This window comes from Schistocerca nitens, chromosome 10 (assembly GCF_023898315.1).
Source record: "Schistocerca nitens isolate TAMUIC-IGC-003100 chromosome 10, iqSchNite1.1, whole genome shotgun sequence".
NCBI classification, from domain to species: Eukaryota; Metazoa; Arthropoda; class Insecta; order Orthoptera; family Acrididae; genus Schistocerca; species Schistocerca nitens.
The window spans coordinates 71,359,190-71,384,106 of NC_064623.1; the positions used below are offsets into that span (position 1 = coordinate 71,359,190).

General features: G+C 40.3%; 1 protein-coding gene across 1 annotated transcript in view; it reads right to left on the bottom strand.

The window, feature by feature from the left end:
- LOC126209879 (thyroid adenoma-associated protein homolog) overlaps positions 1–24,917 on the bottom strand; it is a 239,739-nt gene that overhangs the window by 166,355 nt on the left and 48,467 nt on the right. Inside the window, exon 8 of the mRNA XM_049939003.1 lies at positions 9,550–9,815. Within this exon, the coding sequence (XP_049794960.1) occupies positions 9,550–9,815 (266 nt within the window). The remainder of the gene's footprint in view (positions 1–9,549; positions 9,816–24,917) is intronic.

The following is a 24,917-nucleotide window of genomic DNA, read 5'->3' on the forward strand; positions in this document are numbered from 1 at the left end:
ATACATATTTTAACAGTTTTTGTGATAATATTTACTACATAAGTGACTTATTAGTGGTTTCTTCATTCACCTCTGCCTTTCTTGTGTTGTGACCTGATATTTGTGAGTGTTTCGTATCGAGCAACGTAACCTCTTACCTGTGTTTACATTCCGCGCTGACCAGTTGCAGCTGGCATCGAAAGCTAAGTACTAATTAATTGTTTGTGTATAGTGGTTTATTTAGGAACTTTAGTAGTCTTCAACTGGAGTTTTTTGTGTTTTCTGGTGAAATAATTTCAGAAGAACCTTTTGGGAACTGTTTTCAGCTTCATTACTGTGTCATTAGATGTTTGATTCTCTTTCTGTATTAGTCTTTTGTTATATTCACATTTGTTGTTTATTAATACTGTTAATAATAGTAGTTACTTCCCTTGTAGAGTAAGTTTGTGATTATTGTAATCAGGTTTTTAACATCATCTTATTGTAGTAGCGGAACTTAGAAAAAGTAAAATTTTACCATGAGTGAGAAGTGTGGGCTTTGCCATAGGTTCGTGAGTAGTGGATTGCGGTGTGAGACTTGTTCGAAGTATTTTCATTGGGGGGAATGCAGTGGGGAAGCCAGTGGGCATTCTGGTGAGCTCCTCTCCTGGAACTGCAGGTTATGTAGCAGGAGTAAGTTAATAGAGGAGCAGAAGCGTAAGATCTGTGTCCTTCAGGTGCAGTTGAAAAACGCACAGGAGGAGCTAGATAGGATGAGGAGGGAGAAGCGGGTTGGGGAATGGGAGCTGGCTGTTGGCAAGAGATCTGCTAGGAGAAGAAGATTTTCGGATAGTTTTACTATTGGTGTTTACAATAGATATGACCAACTGTCAGAGTCTAGTGGAGAGGAATCTCTAGTAGCTATAGATGTAGGAAGTATGCAGCAGACCTCAGTAGTTACGGTGGCTAGAACAGTTGCAAAGTCGGAGAGGAAGAAGAAGGTTCTGCTGTTAGGTAGTTCTCATGACAGAGGTGTAGGCCAGCAGTTGCAGGAAGTGCTGGGGAGTGAGTACCAGGTCACCAGCATTGTGAAGCCTAATGCAGGATTGGCTCAGGTGACTGTTAACATAGGGGGCTTATGTAGGGATTTTACTAAAGAGGATCAGGTAGTGATTGTGGGTGGGGCTGGTAATAGTATTGATAGGGATGGGGAGTATGACATAGATGGTGACCTGGAAAAGATAGCCACTCAGACTGGCAACACGAATGTGCATTTCGTGGAACTGTTTCAGTGTCACCTCATCTTAATACAGCCGTCAGGCGTAATAACATGAGACTTGGGGGTGCGCTGATGACAGAAAGCATGGGTCACATTTCAGTGGTGTCGGTGGAGTCTATCAGCAGGACGGGTTTCACTAGACATGGCCTGCACCTCAACAGGTATGGGAAGGGGAGGTTGGCAAAGCTTATAGGTGACAGCATAGGTGGGATCACTCTTGGGAAAATTCCTGCAGTAGTGGGTGTTAGAGCTGCACCTTTTTTAGATTGAAGTCAGCTGACAGGTATTCCTGCTTAAGGGAAGTCTCTCTAACAAAGGAACCACTTTTGACAAAGCTTAGGTATCCGAGTAATGAGGGAATTAGTATATTTCATCAAAATATACAAGGTATTAGAGATAAAGTTAGTGAACTGCGTATAGATGTTGACTCTGAAATTATTAGTATATTTGAACACTTCTTAAATAAGGAGATAATTCAGAGGCTTCCTTTACCAGGATACAGGTTGGCTGGCAGCTTTTCGAGGAGCTCTTTGCGGTGTGGTGGAGTAGCCATGTATGTGAAAAATGGCATCCCATTTGAGTCAATTGATGTTTCAAAGTACTGCACTGAAAAGGAGTTTGAATGTTGTGCAGGTGTGGTTAAATTTAACGGAGCTAAACTACTAACTGTTGTTATTTATAGATCCCCTGACTCCGATTTCACAACATTTTTGCTAAAGCTAGAGGAGGTTCTTGGTTCACTTTATAGGAAATACAAAAAGTTAGTTATATGTGGTGACTTCAATATTAATTGTATAAGTGATTGTGCACCTCCTTAATTCATATAATCTTATGCAAACCGTATTCTTTCCAACGAGAGTGCAAGGGAACAGTAGAACAACCATAGACAACATTTTTGTTCATTCCTCATTACTGTTAGCAAAAAGGTGAATGGCCTTTCAGATCATGATGCACAAATTTTAACTCTAAAAGATTTTTGTGCTGCAACACGTGTTCAATATAGTCATCAGCTGTTTAGGAAAGCTGATCCAGTTGCTGCAGAGACCTTTGTAAACCTTATCAAGGAACAAGAGTGGCAAGATGTTTATAGCGCTGATACAATAGACGATAAATATAATGCTTTTCTCAAGACTTTTCTCGTGCTCTTTGAAAGCTGCTTTCCGTTAGAACGTTCAAAACAGGGTACTAGCACAAACAGGCAGCCTGGGTGGCTGACTAGAGGGATAAGAATATCTTGTAGAACAAAGTGGCAATTATATCAAAATGTTAGAAACAGTCAAAATCTAAATGCAGCAGCCCATTACAAACAGTATTGTAAGGTGCTTAAAAATGTTATTAGGAAAGCAAAAAGTATGTGGTATGCAGATAGAATAGCTAAGTCTCAGGATAAAATTAAAACCATATGGTAAGTCGTAAAGGAAGTGGCTGGTCTGCAGAGACAGGTCGAGGATATAGAATCAGTGCGTAGTGGGAATGTCCGTGTTACTGATAAGTCGCATATATGTACAGTATTTAATAATCACTTTCTGAATATTGCAGGTGAACTAAATAGAAACCTAGTCCCAACAGGGAATCATATAGCGCTCTTAGAAAAAAGTGTTCCGAGACTGTTACCTGAAATGCTCCTCCGTGATACTGACAAGAGGGAGATTGAGTTAATAATTAAATCACTAAAGACCAAGAACTCTCATGGATATGACGGGGTATCTAGCAGAATACTGAAGTATTGTTCTATGTGTGTTAGCCCAGTACTTAGCCATATCTGTAACTTTTCCTTCAGGAGTGGTCGGTTTCCTGACCGATTAAAGTAGTCGGCAGTGAAGCCACTTTATAAAAAGGGAGACATTGATAATGTTGACAATTTTAGACCTATTTCTATGCCATCGGTGTTTGCTAAAGTTATCGAGAAGGTTGTATATACAAGGTTACTGGAGCATTTAAATTCACATAATTTGCTGTCAAATGTTCAGTTTGGTTTTAGAGATGGTTTAACAACTGAAAATGCTATATTCTCTTTTCTCTGTGAGGTTTTGGACGGATTAAATAAAAGGTTGCGAACACTAGGTGTTTTCTTTGATTTAACGAAGGCTTTTGACTGTGTTGACCACAAAATATTACTGCAGAAGTTGGACCATTATGGAGTAAGGGGAGTAGCTTACAACTGGTTCGCCTCTTACGTTAAGAACAGAATGCAGAAGGTAATTCTCCGCAATATTGAGAGTGGTAGTGATGTTCAGTCCCCATGGGGCACTGTTAAGTGGGGCGTTCCCCAAGAGTCGGTGCTGGGGCCACTGCTGTTTCTTATTTATATAAATGATATGCCTTCTAGTATTACAGGTGATTCAAAAATATTTCTGTTTGCTGATGACACCAGCTTGATAGTGAAGGATAGTGAAGTTCATGAAATAAGTTCGTGGTTTGTGGAAAATAATTTAATGCTAAATCACAGTAAGACTCAGTTTTTACAGTTTCTAACTCAAAATTCAACAAGAACCGATATTTTGATCAGACAGAATGGGCATATTATAAGCGAGACGGAACAGTTCAAGTTCCTAGGCGTTCGGATAGATAGTAAGCTGTTGTGGAAAGCCCATGTCCAGGATCTTGTTCAGAAATTAAATGCTGCTTTATTTACCATTAGAACAGTATCTGAAATAAGTGACACTTCAACACGAAAAGTAGTCTACTTTGCATATTTTCATACGCTTATGTTGTATGGTATTATTTTTTGGGGTAATTCTTCAGATTCAAAAAGGGTATTTTTGGCTCAAAAATGGGCTGTTCGAGCTATATGTGGTGTAAGTTCAAGAACCTCTTGTCGACCCCTATTCAATAGTCTGGGAATTCTGACATTGCCCTCACAGTATATATTTTCTTTAATGTCGTTTGTTGTTAGCAATATTAGCCTATTCCCAAGAGTTAGCAGCTTTCACTCAGTTAATACTAGGCAGAAATCCAATCTGCATGTGGAATGCACTTCCTTGACTCTTGTGCAGAAAGGAGTGCAGTATTCTGCTGCATCCATTTTCAATAAGCTACCACAAGAACTCAAAAATCTTAGCAGTAGCCCAAACTCTTTTAAGTCTAAACTGAAGAGTTTCCTGATGGCTCACTCCTTCTATTCTGTCGAGGAGCTCCTGGAGGAGCTAAAAAATTAAGCAAATTCCGGTGTTACATTGTTGATTTTCTTTATTTAAACTTACGACTTGTCACCTGAATATGTTTTTTTATGTTTCATTTTATCTGTTTCTAATATCGTGTTATAATTTCATGTATTGACTCGTTCCATGACCATGGAGACTTCTCCTTAATTTGGTCCCACGGAACAATAAATAAATAAATAAACTTGTTACAGTAGGAGGCTGCTAAATATTATATGAATAGGCTGGAATCAAACTGGGTAGAGAAGAAGTTGCAAGCTCTCCTGAAAAGCAGAGCAGCTCACATAATACTATTCTCAGAAAGCTGGTTGAAGGCAGAAATTGATAGCACTGGGATTTTTGGGGAAAATTTAAATGTATATTGAACGGATAAGCAAATGGGAAATGGAGGTGGTGTGTTTGTCGCAGTAGCCAAGAAACTCAAATCCACTGAGAAAGAAATTGAAGCTGCATGTGAGACTGTTGGGATAGGAGTCAATATCAGGGGTGGGCATAAAAGATAACTGGATTATTCTATCGCCCACCATACTCATCTCCTGAGGTAATTAAAAAAAAGAGCACCCTCAGTTCACTTGCACTTAAGTTTCTCAATCTTACTGTAACCATTGGTGGAGATTACTAACATCCAACAATTAATTGGGAAAATTACAGTTTTGTTAGTGGTGGGCATGATAAGACATCTTTTGAACCATTACTAAATGCTTTCTCTGAAAACGACCCAGAATAGATAGTTTGGAACCCCACTCATGATGGAAATACATGGGATCTAATAGCAACAAATAGACCTGACCTCATTGAGGAGGTCAACAAGGAAACCAGCATTAGTGAAGATGACACGGATGTGGCAACAGTGATTACCAAAGTACAAGGGACAACTAAATCAAGCAAAGATATACATGTTCAATAAACTACATAAAAAATCAGTAGAGTTGTATCTCAATGAGGAATTTGAAACTTTCTGCACAGGGAGGAAAATCAGTAGAACAGTTCATAATGGGAGGGACCCTCCTTGGTATATAGTCACTGTAACGAAACTTGTACAGAAACAGAGACTGTTGCATAATAGGTGTAAAACAAAGCATAGGGATATGGATGGAGAAATGCTAAATGAAACACGTTTGGCTGTCAAGAGGGCAATGTGTGAAGTCTTCAGTGACTACCATCGCAGAATATTGTCAAACGATCTTTCACAAAACCCAAAGAAGTTCTGGTCACTTGTAAAGGCTGTTGGTGGCACCAAAGTTAGGGCCCAGTCCCCAGCAAATAAGACAGGAACTGAAAGTAATGATAGCAAAATAAAAGTTGAAACGCTTAATTCTGTTTTCAAATGTTCCTTTACAAAGGAATGCCAAGCAGCAGTGCCACAACTTAATCCTCGTGGCATCGAAAAGATGAGTGAAATAAGTATTAGTGTCAGCACTGTTGAAAAACAGCTGAAATCATTAAAACTGAACAAGGCTCCAGGGCCCGATGGAATCCCTATTGGACTCTATACAGAATTTGTGGCTGAATTAACCCCTCTTTTGACTACAATCTACTGTAGATCTATCAAACAAAAGACTGCCCAGTTCTTGGAAAAAAGCACAGATCACACACATCTACAAGAAGGGTAGTAGAAGTGATCCACAAAACTACTGTCCAATATTCTTGACACTGATTCGTTGTAGAATCTTAAGACAGATTCTGAGCTCAAACTTAATGAAGTATCTCTAACAGACTGTCCTCCATGCCAACCAGCAAGGATTCCAAAAACATCAATCACGTGAAACTGAATTCACACTTTTCTCACGACATACTGAATGCTTTGGATCAAGGCAGGCAGGTAGACGCAGTATTTCTTCATTTCTAAAAAGTGTTTGACTTAGTTTTACACCTATGCTTATTATGAAAAATTTGATCATATGCGGTATCAAGTGAAATTTGTGACCGAACTAAGGACTTTTTAGTGGGGAGGATGCATCGTGTTATCTTGGATGGTGAGTCATTGTGCCCGAGGGAAGTCTGTTGGGATCCCTGCTGTTCATGTTGTATTTTAATAGTAACCTGAGGCTTTTTGCAGATGATGCAGCCATCTATAATGATGTACTGTCTGAAGGAAGCTGCATAAATATTCAGTCACATCTTGATAAGATTTCAAAGTGGTGCAAAGATTGGCAACTTGCTTTAAATGTTCAAAAATGTAGAACTGTGAACTTCACTAAATGAAAAAAGATAGTATCCTATGACCATAATATCAATGAGCCATTGTTGGAATGGGCCAACCCATGCAAATACTCGAGTGTAATACTTTGTAGGAATATGAAATTGAATGATCACACAGGTTGTCATGGGCAAAGCAGATGGTAGACTGCAGCTAGCTGGTAGAATACTGGGGAAGTTCAATTAGTCTACAAAGTAAATTACTTACAAATCACTCATATGACCAGTTCTAGAGTGCAGGGAGTGTCAAAAACAACTTCACAAATTTGGAATGATATAGAAATATACTGAGATAACTTAAAGAATTGGTAGATGTGAAATTTTGTACCAAACATCATCAAGCGTGCGTTTCTGGCTGAGGTAACGAATATATTGCTCCCCCCTACTTATATCTCCTGAGGAGATCACGAATGTATAATCAGAGAGATTTGAGCGTGCATGGAGGCTTTCCGGCAGTCGTTCTTCCCGCGAACCATACGCGACTGGAACAGGAAAGGGAGGTAATGACAGAGGTATGTAAAGTGCCCTCCGCCACACACCATTGGGTGGCTTGTGGAGTATGAATGTAGATGTAGATGTAGATGTAGAAGTTTCGTTCACATGGTGCATCGGTACCACATTCCACAACCAGGAGCACCAGTACAGTGCACAGTTAAAATGGCTACTTTCACTGGTGCGGAGCATGCTCGTTGTGTGTTTTGGTTTTGTGAAATGAACTCTGCAATAACTGATCAATGAAGGTGACCGAGATTAGACAGTTTACTACCAGCAAGATGATGCACCACCTCATTTCCTAATGGAAGTTCAAGGTTCCCTCAATAATCATTTCCCAGGTCTGTGTATTGGTCGTGAAGGGCCAATAAAATGGTCATCTCACTCCCCAGACTTGACACCACTGAATTCCTTTATCTTGGGTTTCACTGAAGACAATGCTTATGCTCCCTACCAAACAATTCAGAAAACACAAAAAATCTAATTTACGCTGCTGTTACACCAGATTTTCTGCAACGAGTGTGGGAAGTTATTGATTACCAGTGGGATGTTGCCACATCACAAATGGTAGTCACATCAAACCAAAATGACACTTGACACGTTTGCGTGAAACCTGAGGTTGTTTGCTACAAAATGACATATCTACTGATTCTGTAAAATATTTCAATAAATTTCTATATCATTCAGAAGTTCTGCCTGTACTGATCAAGTGTGTGGGACCTAGGAGTAACAGAGGATATTGAACATATACAGAGAAGGGCAGCACAAATGGTCAAAGATTTGTTTGATCTGTGGGAGAGTGCTACAAAGATATTGACTCTTGAAGGTATACATAAAGTATCCTGAGAAAGTCTACTAACAAAGTTTTGAGAACAGACTTTAAATGACAACTCTAAGTATCATTCACATAGGGATAATGAGGATAAGATTAGAAGGATAAGATTAGAATAATCACAACATCCACAGACACATTCACCCCGTGCTCCATACATGAATGGAATGAGAAGAAACCCTAATAACTGGTACGACTGGGCATACCATCTGCCATGTACTTCACAGTGTGGATGTAGATGTAGACTAAAAGAAGTGATCATATTATAAAACACATCCTGAAGCACCAAGGAATTACTTTTAGGAAACACTGCAACCAGTCACATGTTTTATTTTATTTTTTTTCTCAAATGATTTTATTATACCGTTACTAGTTTTGGACATGAATCAGTTGCAAGTTTTATATCTGTGTCCTAAAATACAATAAAGTTTTTGTGATGGCATATTTTTACTCTTGTATATCCTGTATACATTGTACTTACTTCAAGAAAAGCCCTCCTATACATATTATGAGGAGGTTCAATTTTCTGTTACGGTGAATGCAGATCAATGAACTGACCTGAACAGAAAATGGCAGATACATTTGTTTATATCGGCCGCTGATCTGATGTGCTAAAGAACATGATATGTGTACAGAAATGGTAGATTTCTGGAGTTGCTGCAAAGATACTTCCACACAGTACACATAATTTTATCCGGTCAGACATTTAATTATTTAGCTCTGAAAGATTCTAATAATGGCCAATGGAGAATATTTATCTCTGTAAATTAATTATTATTTCTAGCATTTCAATTATCGGAGTTGTATGAAATGTTGTAGGTAGATTTGGTTTTTTAATTCTAGTTGACTATCTGGTATGCAATCAGGTTTACAAACACATTCATAATAAACATGACTGCATACTGAATGGTCAACTACAATTAAAAAAACACAAATCTATCTCCAAAATTCTATACAACTGCTACAATCAGAAACTATAGAAACAATAATTAATTAACAGAGAGAAAATTCTTCACTCACCATTACCATCATCTTTCAAACCTAAACAATTAAATATCTAACTGTATAAAACTAAATGTACTATAAAGAAGTATCTTTGCAGTGTGTGTCTGTACATGCATCATGTTCCTTGGCACATCAAATCAGCACCCAATGTAAACAATGTATGTCCATCATCTATTTAGTTCAGTTCACTGATCAGCATGGATTGTAAAATAAAATCAAACCTTTATCTTACAATATGTAAAATAGGCCTTTTCAAGAAGTATGTAAAATGTATAGAGCATACATAAGTGCAAAACTAAGTAAACAGAACACTTTTTTTATGTTTTAGGACACACTTGTAAAATTTGCAAAGAAGTCAATGCCACCACACGATGATGAGCTCAGGTGTGAAACCAGTAATGGCACAATAAAATCATTTCAAAATAACTTGTGGCCGGTTGCAGTCGGTTTCCTACAGAGGCTTAACTACGGAAAGCAGGTTCAAATGCACACAGGCTTCAGCAGTTATTCAGAGACGAAGGGTCTCGCACAGGATAGACTAGGGCGGAGAACTGCATCACACCAGTCTTCGGACTGAAGACCAAGACTACGAGAACAGTGCTTTCAGACGTGGTTGGGCAGACCTGGTGCAGTGGCAGCTGCCTGTACGAGGCTGTGGAGGGCGAGGCGTGCGGCGTGGCGCACGCCGTCTGCACAGTGCTCCAGGTGCGTCCAGAGGAAATCCAGAAGAGGCAGGGGTCTGTCCGGCCCCGCCGGCTCCCCCGGGACCAGGCCTGCCAGGGCCCGTGTGACCGCATCGGGTGCCGCGTCGGCGTGCTGCCGCAGCTGCCGGCACAGGAGCTGCACAGCGCGAGCCCCCGCCAGCACCACTGCGGAGTCCGAAGGGGCTCTGCAAACGAGTGCTCACTATTTCATCTTGTCACAATGAAAATGTAAATCTTAACTATTCTACTTTAAGAGGGTGGATAAAATACAAATAAACTGTATTAACAAAAATATTTCTTCTTTACAATTAATTCAAATTTGCTGTCCTTCCCCTTCCACTCATCTCATCCATAATTTTATATTTGTAGAAGGCTTTTGACACCATTCTTCACTCGTGGCTTTTAGTTAAATTGCGTGCCTATGGAGTGTTCTCTGAGTTGTGTGGCTGGATTTGTGATTTCCTGTCAGAAAGATCACTGTTCGTAATAACTGATGGAAAGTTATTGAGTAAAATAGAAGTTTATCTGATGTTTGCCAAAGAAGTGTTAGGGGCCTGCTGTTGTCCCTGATCTACGTAAACAATTTAGGAGAAAATCTGAGCAGCCCCCTTAGACGGTTGGCATATGATGCTGCCATTTACGTTCACCTAAAGTCTCCGATGATCAAAACAAATTCCAAAATGATTTAGACAAGCTATCTGTATGATACAAAAAGTGGCAATTGACAGTGAATCATGAAAAGTGTGAAGTCACCCATATGAGCACTAAAAAGAATTCGCTAAATTTTAGCTACAAGATAAATCATACAAATTTAAAGGCTGTAGCCTCAACCAAACACTTAGAGATTATGATTACGAATAACTAAAATTGGAATGATAACACAGCTAATATTGTGGGGGAAGAACACTAAAGACTATGAATAATTGGCAGAACACTTAGAAAATATAACAGGTCTAGTAAAGAGACTGTTTCTACTATGCTTGTTCACCAGCTCTGTAGTGTTACTGCACAGTGTGTGATCCACATCAGACAGGACTGACAGAAGACATTCAAAATAGGGGAGAGAGTGCCAAGGATATGATACACACATTGGGGTGACAGTCATTGAAAAATGGCATTTTTCGCTGCAGCAGGACCTTCTTGTGAATTTCTATCACCAACCTTCTCCTCAGAGTGTGATAACATTTTGTTGTCACCCATCTACATAAGGAGAAATGATCATCATAATAAAATAAGAGAAACTGGAGCTCGCACAGAAAGATTTAAGTGTTCATGTTTCTCGTGCACTGTTCGAGAGTGAAACAGTAGAGAAATATCTTATGGGTGGTGCAATAAACCCTCTGCCAGGCACTTAACTGTGAATTGCAGAGTAATCTCACAGAGACAGATTAGATGTGGATGTGGATCTTATCAATCTGCTTCTACCACAGTCAAACTAGTATTTTCACACGTTTTTCGAAGAAAGTATGAGGAAGCAATCTGAAGTAATCACACAAATTGTAGCACTTCTCCTTGAGCTATAAAGTGTCATCTACCGGGTACGAAACAAATGTGCGGAAGTGACGAGTCTGACCCATATCGTGCAAATATTGTGTGTGGCCACCTCAGAGGGTTCACAATTTGGGAGATTTCAATTTTGGGAAATTACCCATATGTATTATTGGTGGTCTGTCAGTAGTGGTTTATCTTGTAGTGAAGTCGAAGTAGATACTCAGTGCGAATTGGTATGGGTGGAGGTTATACTTAACAGCCGAACTAACTTAATAATTGGCTCCTTCTACCGACCCCCAGACTCCGATGATATAGTTGCTGAACAGTTCAGAGAAAATTTGAGTCTCGTAACAAATAAATACCCCACTCATACAGTTATAGTTGGTGGGGACTTCAACCTTCCCTCGATATGTTGGAAAAAATACTTGTTCAAAACCGGTGGTAGGCAGAAAACATCTTCCGAGATTGTCCTAAATGCTTTCTCCGAAAATTATTTCGAGCAGTTAGTCCACAAACCCACGCAAATTGTACATGGTTGTGAAAACACACTTGACCTCTTAGCCACAAACAATCCAGAGCTAATAGAGAGCATCATGACTGATACAGGGATTAGTGATCACAAGGTCGTTGTAGCTAGGCTCAATACCGTTTCTTCCAAATCAACCAGAAATAAACGCAAAATAATTTTATTTAAAAAAGCGGATAAAGCGTCACTAGAAGCCTTCCTGAGAGACAATCTCCATTCCTTCCGAACTAACTATGCAAATGTAGACGAGACGTGGCTCAAATTCAAAGATATAGTAGCAACAGCAGTTGATAGATTCATACCTCATAAACTGGTAAGAGATGGAACTGATCCCCCATGGTACACAAAACAGGTCCGAACGCTGTTGCAGAGGCAACAGAAAAAGCATGCAAAGTTCAGAAGAATGCGAAATCCCGAAGATTGGCTAAAATTTACAGATGCGCGAAATTTGGCACGGACTTCAATGCGAGATGCCTTTAATAGGTTCCACAACAAAACATTGTCTCGAAATTTGGTAGAAAATCCGAAGAAATTCTGGTCGTATGTAAAGTACACAAGTGGCAAGACGCAGTCAATACCTTCGCTACGCAGTGCCGATGGCACTGTTACCGACAACTGTGCCGCTAAAGCGGAGTTATTGAACACAGTTTTCCGAAATTCCTTCACCAGGGAAGACGAATGGAATATTCCAGAATTTGAAACACGAACAGCTGCTAGCATGTGTTTCTTAGAAGTAGATACCTTAGGGGTTGCGAAGCAACTCAAATCGCTTGATACGGGCAAGTCTTCAGGTCCAGATTGTATACCGATTAGGTTCCTTTCAGATTACGCTGATACAATAGCTCCCTACTTAGCAATCATATACAACCGCTCGCTCACCGATAGATCTGCACCTACAGATTGGAAAATTCCGCAGGTCACACCAGTGTTTAAGAAGGGTAGTAGGAGTAATCCATCGAACTACAGATCTATATCATTGACGTCGGTTTGCAGTAGGGTTTTGGAGCATATACTGTATTCAAACATTATGAATCACCTCGAAGGTAACGATCTATTGATATGTAATCAGCATGGTTTCAGAAAACATCGTTCTTGTGCAACACAGCTAGCTCTTTACTCACACGAAGTAATGGCCGCTATCGACAGAGGATCTCAGGTTGATTCCGTATTTCTGGATTTCCGGAAAGCTTTTGACACCGTTCCTCACAAGCGACTTCTAATCAAGCTGCGGGCCTATGGGGTATCGTCTCAGTTGTGCGACTGGATTCGTGATTTCCTGTCAGGAAGGTCGCAGTTTGTAGTAATAGACGGCAAATCATCGAGTAAAACTGAAGTGATATCAAGTGTTCCCCGGGAAGCGTCCTGGGACCTCTGCTGTTCCTGATCTATATAAATGACCTGGGTGACAATCTGAGCAGTTCTCTTAGGTTGTTCGCAGATGATGCTGTAATTTACCGTCTAGAAGGTCATCCGAAGACCAGTATCAGTTGCAAAGCAATTTAGAAAAGATAGCTATATGGTGTGGCAGGTGGCAGTTGACACTAAATATCGAAAAGTGTGAGGTGATCCACATGAGTTCCAAAAGAAATCCGTTGGAATTCGATTACTCGATAAATAGTACAATTCTCAAGGCTGTCAATTCAACTAAGTATCTGGGTGTTAAAATCACGAACAATTTCAGTTGGAAAGACCACATAGATAATATTGTGGGGAAGGCGAGCCAAAGGTTGCGTTTCATTGGCAGGACAGAAGATGCAACAAGTCCACTAAAGAGACAGCTTACACTACACATGGGATTGACGAAGGACATCGAAAGGGTGCAAAACAGGGCAGCTCGTTTTGTATTATCACGTAATAGGGGAGAGAGCGTGGCAGATATGATACGCGAGTTGGGATGGAAGTCATTAAAGCAAAGACGTTTTTCGTCGCGGCGAGATCTATTTACGAAATTTCAGTCACCAACTTTCTCTTCCGAATGCAAAAATATTTTGTTGAGCCCAACCTACATAGGGAGGAATGATCATCAAAATAAAATAAGAGAAATCAGAGCTCGAACAGAAAGGTTTAGGTGTTCGTTTTTCCAGCGCGCTGTTCGGGAGTGGAATGGTAGAGAGATAGTATGATTGTGGTTTGATGAACCCTCTGCCAAGCACTTAAATGTGAATTGCAGAGTAGTCATGTAGATGTAGATGTAGATGTATTAAAAGGTGAAGATAAAGGTAGAGTCAGTGGTGCAAGCCTGTGACTAAACTACTGACCTGACTGCAGGTAATGTGCAGCCTATCTGTTTGCCATGGGACTAGGATGGGGAGGGGTAGCGGGCCTCTCAGCCCAGTTGCCTTTAATCCCCAGGAAAGACCGTTGGTGGTAATCTGAAAGCAGGCCGAGTGGACCTGTGCCATCCCAGATGGGCTAGAATGAGGAAAAATCCCTGCTCTTATCTCACACTGAACACAGGACCTTCAGGGCAAGAGTCTGGCGCTCTACCACCAGACTGCCACAAAAACTTCCTATACACAGTGCAGAAGCATATTTCTCTGTCTACAAATGAGCAAGTGCAGGTTGAATGAACTATATTATCTAATTTAAAAATAACTGAAATGGAGAACAATGTGCAAGTAGCCCAGGAAACATTGTTGTTTACACATACATAACATTTTTATATATTCTGATACTCATTTTGTGGTTTACGGTAAACCCAGAGTCTTTAAAGAATTGAACTCTCAAGTATAAAATGGCTTCAAACTTCTGATTTCTTTACAGTGAGTTAAAGTGTTAAACATTGGTGTTCAGTTAGTGAGAGAAAGGTTAAAAAAAAAGGTCTGAAATTATACTTATAGTTTGTAGGAAGTTGCTACACACCCTTATTATGCAACACTGGATCAATATAGTATGGGTAGTTTGCACTCCAGTTTAAGTAAAAGCAAGTTTTTTACACACTTCAAAGTTTACCCTGTCATATTTCGTCACCTATGTATCATACAATGACATAATTTTGCAGGTACACAGAGTGATATATGTAAATACTGTCTGCAAAGTGTCTTGCAAATAGAATCAGCAGAAAAGAATAAATAAATTAAAATGTTATTCGTGGGGTTCAAGTTTTACTGCATGCCATTTTAAGCAGGACCTAATTTTTGATGCATTTGATACATGTACGAACTGTCTGCAAAGTGTGTTGCGAATAGTGTCTATAGTAAAGAAGTAATAAATTAAAATGTGATGTCTGATGCTGAACATTTGCTGCACAAATGGTGGAAATGTAGTAAATGATAAATAATAAATGATAAACTTTTTTCCATTCACCATTTTGAGGAGGCTGTCACCAAGAAGACGTTTTATGAAGGTATGAAATTGTGTGTCAAGTTTGTTGAAAGTTGGTAAGTGTATTCATTCTCAAATACTGGAAGAATAAATTTTGCGGATTTCTGAGCCATTAGTTACACTGCCTCAAGACGAACACAACGTTTCTATGTCGAATACTCTGGGCTTCTGCCAGTTGATCTCCTCGTTCTCGCATGATATTATGACAGCATGACTCGCTGTCTTCTTCAGATGCTCCCTGAAACTGCTCTTTCGACGGATCGGGTCCAGTATTTATACCCGGACAGTGCTACGTGCTCCATCTTCGGTCGGCACAGAGTCAAGCACTCTGTCTGCAGTCCACGACCGTCAGTGGCAGCTCTAAACCACTAGTACTTCGACTACCATCCACACGTGGCTTGGTAGTCCTCTGGTGTGATGTCTGTCATCTGATATTCCATTTTCAGTCCGTGTCAGATCAGCCACTCCATTCGTGGTCCACACCCAGCAATATTAGCTCTATTCCTCCTCTCTTGTCACTGGTGCTCCGAAGGCGGTCCACAGCTGGCTCGGCCATGTCATCTGCTATTGTACCCGTTGTCTGATGCTTGGTGTCGCGTCCATGCAACGCCAGGTGTTCCATCCACTGACTGCTGCTACCTTCAGCATCCTCCGGCTGCCTTGGGCACTGGGTGTGAATTCCTTGCCTGTCGGGGCAGGCCTCCGATGTTGGACCCTGCAGGCCGTCTCCTTCATCAGAACGGCCAGGTGTTTGGTTCTACGTCTGCTAATGTTGGGCCTGTCCACTGATTTGTCACCTCCAGTTTGTAGTGTCTGATGCTCTCTCCAAGTGCTGTTTTCTCAACTTCCTCTCCCATTCCTACTTCTCACAGACTCTCAATGTCGTCTCTGCTCTGTTTTCAGAAGCTTTAGTGCTGGGGTCCAAGCGGTGCTGAACTGGTATCCCGTGTCACCATTGACGAGATTCTGTTACCTTGATTTCAAAGGAGTCTTTTATGACACTGTCCCGATATCTCGGAGTCTGTGTCACAATCTTAGTGTCACTGTAGTTTGTCAAGTGAATGAGTTCTAGGCAGTGGTCTATTATTGCTGATTTGGTCACCTACATAAGTCTGGTATGCCTCTCGTGTTATTTACACTTGATGTCCACCTTCCTGGTGGTCTGGCCAATGTATGACATCCCACACTGAAATTGTACATTGTAAATTCCTAGCTTCTGTAGTCCCAAATCATCCTTCATATTCCCCAGCAGTGTCCCAATTTCAGTGGGTGGCCAAATAAGCATTTGATGTTCTGTTTCAAGAGAATTCTGCTGATTTTGGCAGAGACGGATCAGTGTATGGCCGATGTGCCACCTCTTCCATCTCTACTTGTTCTTCTTTTGGGATCTCTGGTGAAGTGCCTTCTGAATATCTCTGAAAGAGCATCCATTTTTACAAAACACCTATTGCAAGGGTTCTATTTCTACCACCAAGCTGTTGGGATCTGGAAGGGGCCGTGCTAGATGGACTAGAGTTTTGAGCACACTGTTCTTTTGTGCCAGATGATGGCAACTATTAGCTTGTAGATTAAACTGGTGTAGTACGATTGTGGTACATGCTATGAACAAAGGTGCCATCTGACTTCCTCTTGACTGGCACACCAAGGAATAGTAGTAGTCCACCCTTCTCCAGTTCTGTGGTGAATTTTGTATTAGGATGGTGTGAATTGAGATTTCTCAGGAAATCACTGAGCTTCTCCCTGCTATGGGGCCAAAAGACAAGGTGTCATCTACATTCGTAAAAACACATTTGGGTTGATTATGTGGCTGGTGTAAGTGCCTTCTCTTCATATCTTTCCATAAAAAGGTTGACCAACACTGCTGATAGAGTGCTGTCAATTCTTCTGTTGCATGTAAAATTGACTCCCATACAGGAAGTATGTTGACTTGAGTATGCGCCTAAACAAGACCAGGAGAGCTCCATCACTCATTTCCCCAATGAGACAGAGGGAGACATTCAGTGGAACCTGGGTGACCAGGGACATCATGTTGAAACTGAACATAATGTCAGGGTCTATGATGTGCGGTTGTCTAAGATGTAAGAAGTCCTCCAAGATCGAAATGTGGTAGTCACGTTTTCCCACATGAGTTGAAAGCATATTCTTCATGAACGTAGCTGTGAGGTAGGTAGCCATGCCAGTGTTCCTGACAATCGGTCATACAGGTATCCCATCCTTGTGAACTTTACCAGCAGAATGGCTGACACTTAGGCAACTCTGGAAATATGACAGCATTGTGGTGATTTCAGCAGACAAGGGGGAATCCACAAGGCAGATTATGAGAAAAAGGTGTGAAAACTTCTGGAGGATCCGGCATATAGAACAGTAGGGAGTGACCCCATGGACAAACCAGACAAAAACACCAGGGCTCTTCTGAAGGAGAAGGGTCTTCCTCAAAAGCTCACAAAGAAGTTTTGGTCAAAATGGCCAGTGCCAGCCAGACTGTATGGACTGCCCAAAGCTTACAAGGATCAGGTATCTCCATGACTGTCAGCAAGACTGGTAGCTACCTACTCTACAGCTATGTACCTCAAAAAATGTGCTTTCACCAAATGTGTACATGTGTACACTATATATGGAACTCTGAGGACTTAATATGTCCTACACTGCCATACATCACAGATCCTGATATTATGATCACTTTTGACGTGGTGTCCCTGTTCACTCAGGTTCCACTGAGTGAATTCCTTGGTCTTACAGAAGAAAAATTTGATGGGGCAGATAATGGGAAATTGTGGTAAAGGAATGCTTCAAGATCAGCTTTTGACACCATTCCTCACAAGTGACTTCTAACTAAATTGCATGCTTATGGAGTATTCTGAAGAAGAGAAATTTGTTAACATCGAGTATAGATTTAAGTGTCAGGAAGTCGTTTCTGAAAGTATTTGTATGGAGTGTAGCCATGTATGGAAGTGAAACATGGACGATAACCAGTTTGGACAAGAAGAGAATAGAAGCTTTCCAAATGTGGTGCTACAGAAGAATGCTGAAGATAAGGTGGGTAGATCACGTAACTAATGAGGAGGTATTGAATAGGATTGGGGAGAAGAGAAGTTTGTGGCACAACTTGACTAGAAGAAGGGATCGGTTGGTAGGACATGTTTTGAGGCATCAAGGGATCACAAATTTAGCATTGGAGGGCAGCGTGGAGGGTAAAAATCGTAGAGGGAGACCAAGAGATCAATACACTAAGCAGATTCAGAAGGATGTAGGTTGCAGTAGGTACTGGGAGATGAAGAAGCTTGCACAGGATAGAGTAGCATGGAGAGCTGCATCAAACCAGTCTGAGGACTGAAGACCACAACAACAACAACATGGAGTATTGTCTCGGTTGTGGGACTAGATTTGTTATTTCCGGTTAGAAAAGTCACAGTTCATAATAACTGATGGAATGTCGTTGAGTAAAACAGAAGTAATATCTGGCATTGCCCAAGGAAGTGTTATAGGCCCTGTGTTGCTCCTAATACACATAAATAATTTAGGAGACAATCTGAACAGTCCTCTTAGATTGTTTGCAGATGATGCTGTCATTTACCACCATATACTGTGATCAAATGATCAAAAGGAATTGCAAAACGATTTAGAAAAGACATTTTTATGGTGCGAAACGTGGCAACTGACTCTAAATCATGAAAAGTATGACGTCATACATGTGAGCACTAAAAAGAATCCCCTACGTTTCTGTTACACGATAAATCACACAAATCTATAGGCTGTAAACTCAACTAACTGCTTACAGACTACAATTACAAATAACTTAAACTGGAACAATCACACACATAATGTTGTGGAAAAGGCAAACCAAAAACAGTCACTTCTTGGCAGAACACTTAGAAAATGTACCACGTCTACTAAATAGACCCCGTAAACTAACCTTGTGCGCCTTCTTCTAGAGTACTGCAGTTCAGCCGCATCAGTTGGAATTGATGCAGGACATCGAAAAAAATTCAAAGAAGGTGTGAAAGCCTACATTGTATGATCAAAGAAGGGCAGCTCATTTTGTGTTATCCTGAAATAGGAGGGAGAGTGCCACGGATATGACAAACGAATTAGGGTGGCAGTCATTAAAACAATGGCATTTTTCACTGTGGCACGGCCTTCTCATAAAATTTCAATAACCACCTTTCTCCTCAGAGTGTGAAAGTATTTTCTTGGTGCCCCCTACATAATAAAATAAGAGAAATCAGAGCTTGCATGGAAAGATTTAAGTGTTCATTTTTCCCGCATGTCATTCAAGAGTGGAACAGCAAAGAAGTAGCTTGAAGGTGGCCATGCACTTAATCATGAATTGCAGAGTGATCATGCAAATGTAGACGCAGATGTAAAGGATTGCTAAGTTGGGTGCAGATAGTGGCTGGAGCACCAGTTAGCTATAAACGTAGAAAAATGTAAGTTAATTGCAGATGAGAAGGAAAAACAAATCTGTAATGTTCAGACACAGCATTAATAGTGTCCTGCTTGATACAGTCATGTCATTTAACTATCTGGGTGTAACACTGCAAAGCGATATGAAACGGAAAGAGCATATGAGTACTGAGGTAGGGAAGGCAAATGGTCAACTTCAAGTTATTGGGAGAATTTTAGGAAAGAGTGTTTCACTTGTAAAGGAGACCGAATAGAGAACACTGGTGTGACCTGTTCTTGACTACTGCTCAATTGTTCGGAATCCGTACCAGGTCCGATTAAAGGAACACACGAAAGCAATTCATAGGTGGGCTGCTAGATTTGTTACTAGTAGGTTTGAGTAACACGCAAGACATGCTTCAAGAACTCAAATGGGAATCCCTGGAGGGAAAGCGACATTCTTTTTGAGGAACACTATAGAGAAAACTTATAGAACCGGTACTTGAAGCCGACTACGGAACAGTTCTACTGTCTCCAACATACACTGAGTGTAAAGACCACAAAGATGAGATATGAGAAATTAGGGCTCATATGAGACATATACACAGTTGTTTTTGCCTCGCTCTATTTCTGAGTGGAACAGAAAAGGAAATGACTAGTAGTGTTACAGGGCACAGGGGTACCGTCCACCACTTACCATACTACAGAGTATCTATGCAGATGTAAACGTGTTATTTCTCTTAGTTTCATGTACTGACTTGTCCCATGACCAGGAAGACATGCTCTTCAATTTGATCCCCTGGAACATGACATATAAAATATAAAAGTCATCTGTGATACCTCACAGCCTGTGAAGTGTTGTGTGTCAAATTGCAACTTGTTGAACTTCCTGCTTGTCATTCAGCGACCTCAGAACCCGACAAAGTTAAACTTTACGGAGTACCCAGCTGTTCCAGATAGCTGACAGAAAACTTCCCTAAACTGACTGAAAACTTCCTTACATATTTCAGGTTTCTGACAGATTTCCAGGCAGAACTGAGCCCCTAATTCAAACACAGCCTTGAAATGCCAGTGCTGGTGCACTGGCACACACAGTGCTGGTGCAGGGCAAAGAGGCAGGGGGGGGGGGGGGAGGGGGGGGAGTGGGTGAGAGGCACGGTGGACCACTTTCCCAACACACTCATTTCCTTTCGTAACTGTTTACAATGATTTTTCACATAGGACCACAAAAAGGTTCTTTCCCCCAAGTGCGGTAATAAATGACAATGATTTGCAAAAGCATCATAGCTGTTACTCATGACAACCTCTGTCATGACAAGTAGTGTGGCAGCTGAGTGCCCATTGCAACTGGCGACTGGCACTGGATGTGAGGATGACGATGCACGCTGCAGTTACTGGTAACCCCATCCCCCACCCTCCCCATCCTGTGACCCCTACCACAGAAGCTTGAACTCATCATACATCTAGTGGGTGGATAATGCAGAAAAGGTTGTTCGTATTTCACAATCTTTATGCTATGTGATAATTTTCTGTTTTAAGTACGTCTATTACAAAAACAAAGATTTTCTTATTGCTAATATGAGTAAAAAGTTGATTTACGTGAATTTATTTGTTCACTTGTGTGAGTAACAACACAGTTTTTACACACTGGTGTTACTGTAAGATAACACAGTTTTCATATGAAACTTACTGCTCTGTCACAATTGTTCGTGTTCCTCAGCCTTTTTTTTCTAATTTTTTTTAATTTATTTTATTACCAGTATGTGTGCACGAATGTTAACCTATACAGAAGATAAACAGTAGCTTTATTAGTAAGCAGAAGCTTTTTCAAAGTAGTAACTTTGCTGGAAATTTACTAGGTTACATTTAGTTGGTGTATCACAAATAGTACAGTGATAGTTCATTGTTAATGGACGTACAGGTACAGTTTCTAGATGTTCCTCAACTTGTTCGACACGCTTGAAAGTTCTGCTTTATTCATTGGATCTACAGAACGCGATGAATGAATGACTCAAATTTACCGTCTTCTCTATAGCAGAGTCCCCACTGTATGCTGATGGCAACAGCTGTGGTTACTGTCAGTACAAAAGATTTGTAGTAACATAATTAAAAATGCCTCCCTTTCTTTCACTGTACTAGTGAAAACAGGAAAAGCAAGCTTTATAACAAATCATTTCTGTTATTAATTGCTGGAGTGCTAATCAAATCTCAGATATTTTGTGCTGGTACTCTTAATATACTAACCAGAAGGTTACTACTCAAACTGTCCTGCTAAGTACCTTTTTACACAGAACAGAATCAGGCATGAGTCACAGAATTCTTTGCCTTACCATTTGTTGTTCCACATTCACAATAAAACAGTCTTCTTTCACAGAGGGATAGCAGCCGACAGTAGTGCTCCCACCTGTGGCTGTGGTGCAGTCACACCATAAGACACTGGTAATGCACGCACACATCTACAGTTATGTGTGCACTCCACAGGCCAGCTTATTGTATGTGCTGAAAGGTACTTCTGTTGCCACTATCTTTCACCCCCTCCATGTTCCGTTAACGAATGCTGCATCAGCAGACCATCTGTCTTTCAGCTTCCAAATGAGCGCCGATTTCTTTGATTTTCTTGTCGTTCTCATTTCGTGACACATATGTGGGAAGTAATAGGTTGCCACATTCTTTTTGGAAGTACACTTTTGCAATTCTGACAGTTAACGTATCCATGAGCATCACGACTCTGTCGCACCTTCTGTCACTGGAGTTTGTCAGGCTTCTTTGTAAGGCTTTAACTCGTACTTAACAATCCCATGATGAAACGCACGCCTCTTCATTAGGTTTTCTCTGTCTCTACTATTAATGCAATGTCGAAACACTCCCAGGATGCTGAGGAGCACTCAAGAACTGACATTATCTGATCAAATATTCAATTTTATTGTGCACTCTTAAACTGTCTTAAATTGCGTCGAATGAATGTTCATTTGACTGAAAGAGACATCAAGCCTTTACTTGCAGTATGTTAACGCACATATTTTGTTAGTGAACCCAAGACAATGAAACAAATCTTTGTTGATGTCCAGACAAGGAGGCTGTGAACGCTGTCAGAAATAGGATTTAACAGAAGAGAAAGATACTGTTTCTGTAGTGACTCCCCAGAATTTATAAAATAAGTGGAACAGAGCCTATTTGAGGCAGTAGTTGTTATAATGGTTGAGAGTGCTAGCTGATTAAAAGTCGGTGGTCTGCACAAAAACAGGTTCAGTAACTTATAAGTGGCTTCAGATGTAGTATTGGTGCTACTGACAACATAAAACACAATCAAAACAATGCAAAATGTAGCACTGCTGCTTATCCTTCATGTGTGTAAACTACGTACTATATAGTGATTTAGGGACACTATTTTCTAAATTTATTATTTACCTCGGGAAAGGATATATGCTTTCTTGGACAAACTACTTAAACAAATGTTCTTTTATGTTGGTTCATAAAATAATTGCACAGCTAACTATAGTGGCCGTAGTGGAGGAATGGGAGTGGCTGGTGTTGCTAGTATATGCCAACGTTCTATTGCTTGTGATAAACTGTGATATGTGTATTACACCTTGGTGACATTGACTCTAAAAGTTTCAAACATATTCAAGAATTGAAGCCCTGAGGTGATGGTGTAGTGCAGAAATTTGAGTCTATTGGACATATACAGAAATGAATGGGGCGAATACTTCAGCAACTGAAAGCTTTGTACAAAAAACAAAAACTCAGTGATGGTAAAGGGTTGGATGGGAAGGGGAGGTTAACTTGACAGTATAACTAACAAAATACAGAGCTATTAGCAAGCATTGATGAAATGAAGAAGGCTATTTGGGCTCTATTTTTCATACTTTTTCAACTGATGAAAGTCTCCATCATTACTTGCATCCCAATGGAGAAAACAGTTAGTGTTTATACAACACGTGATTGATAAATGGTGAAGTCTACACTCACAAACATAGTCTGCCCAACGCAGTAATGGAGGTGATAAAACATATTTTTAGAATTTTAGCAGCATCTGAACTGTTGAAAAAGTGTGTCTATGGAAAAACTAAAAACCCCAATGAAAGTATAAATAGTGTTAAGATGATCAAGAATCCTCAAGACTGTGTTTATTGGAATAGGAACGCTTCACTTTGATGTGTATGATGCTGTTGCTACTTTCAATTTGAATTGGAATGCACTAAATCCTGTTTGGATTACCTTTTTTAGTGCATTCCAGGTCCAAGGGATGGATTATCTTTACCTTCTGCAAACTTCTCCTCCAGCTTCCCGTTTGGCCTCCTCCTGTTTACTCTGGCTTGTATTCCTAGGGTATTTCCAGGCCTGTCAGCAGCCTGAAGACGTTCCTCGTCCAAAGCAAGCATTGTTCGTACAATGTCGAAACCTACTGTCATTCCCATATTTCAAAATACTTTGCACCTTGCAACGTTGCTGTCATTGAAAGTAGTAACAGCATCACACACAACAAAGTAAAGTGTTTCTATTCCAATAAACATGCGAAGGGACACGCAGTTTGGGGTGGCTTTCCCGAAATCTACCCACTTTCCTAGACCTCTCCAGGCCTTTTCCTTCGCCCCTCTTCCTTCCCCTTCAACCCTTCTGCCTGAAGGAGGAGCCACTGGCTCAAAAAGCTTGCCTAATTACACCCATCTTTCATGTGTGTTCTGCTACCACTTGGTGAGTAGATTTTTTATCTATGCAATAAAATTATTTAATGCAAACTTTGTCATTCAATTCCCAAAAGTTTTATTTTTTCATACAAATTAAATGTTTTCTCAGGATCTACCAAACCAAACTGCTTCAAATTTTTAGGAAGTGTTACACAGTTTCTTCTACATAACTTACCACAACCTTTTTCCAAAAACCTGTATATTGTTGAATTTATAACCAAAACAATGGCACAAAAAAGTAGTGAATTTTCATTATAATAGAAAAAAAATTTATCTCTAACAAATGAACTCAGATTTCTAAAAATCTCTGTGTTAAGATGTAGCCAATACTGCAATAAATAACCTGCAAAAATTTCAACTTCCAAGTTGAAACACTTTCTGAGAAAACATGTAATTTATAAGCGCTATAACAACAAGGGAAAGATAGGGCTTTCTGGACCCCCTTAAAACTGTAGCTCACAGTGAATGATGTTTTCTGTTTCTTTCTACATACAGAAATACATTTTGTACTTAAAGTTGTAATGATACTGTTCGGCTAGAGACATTGGGTGAGAGAGCCAAGTGGAAATGGACAATAGATACCACCGGTAAAGAAACAAGCACTGATTATGTACTTCATTTATTCCTATCAGTATGTGGCACCTTTTTCTGTTGGATACCACAAAGTTTACTAATCTCCTTCTATGTACCCCTGTATTTAGTTAAATATATGGTATTTAACTGAAATGTGTACGTCAAACTTATTTAGAAAAGCACACCTCATTGATTCCTGTGTACTGTGTTCGAATATTTGTGTCTCTCTGTTGACAGCCAATAAAGAAAGGATTACTGACGAATTGTTTGTAGATAGAACGACTGGACACATTAGGTGGTCT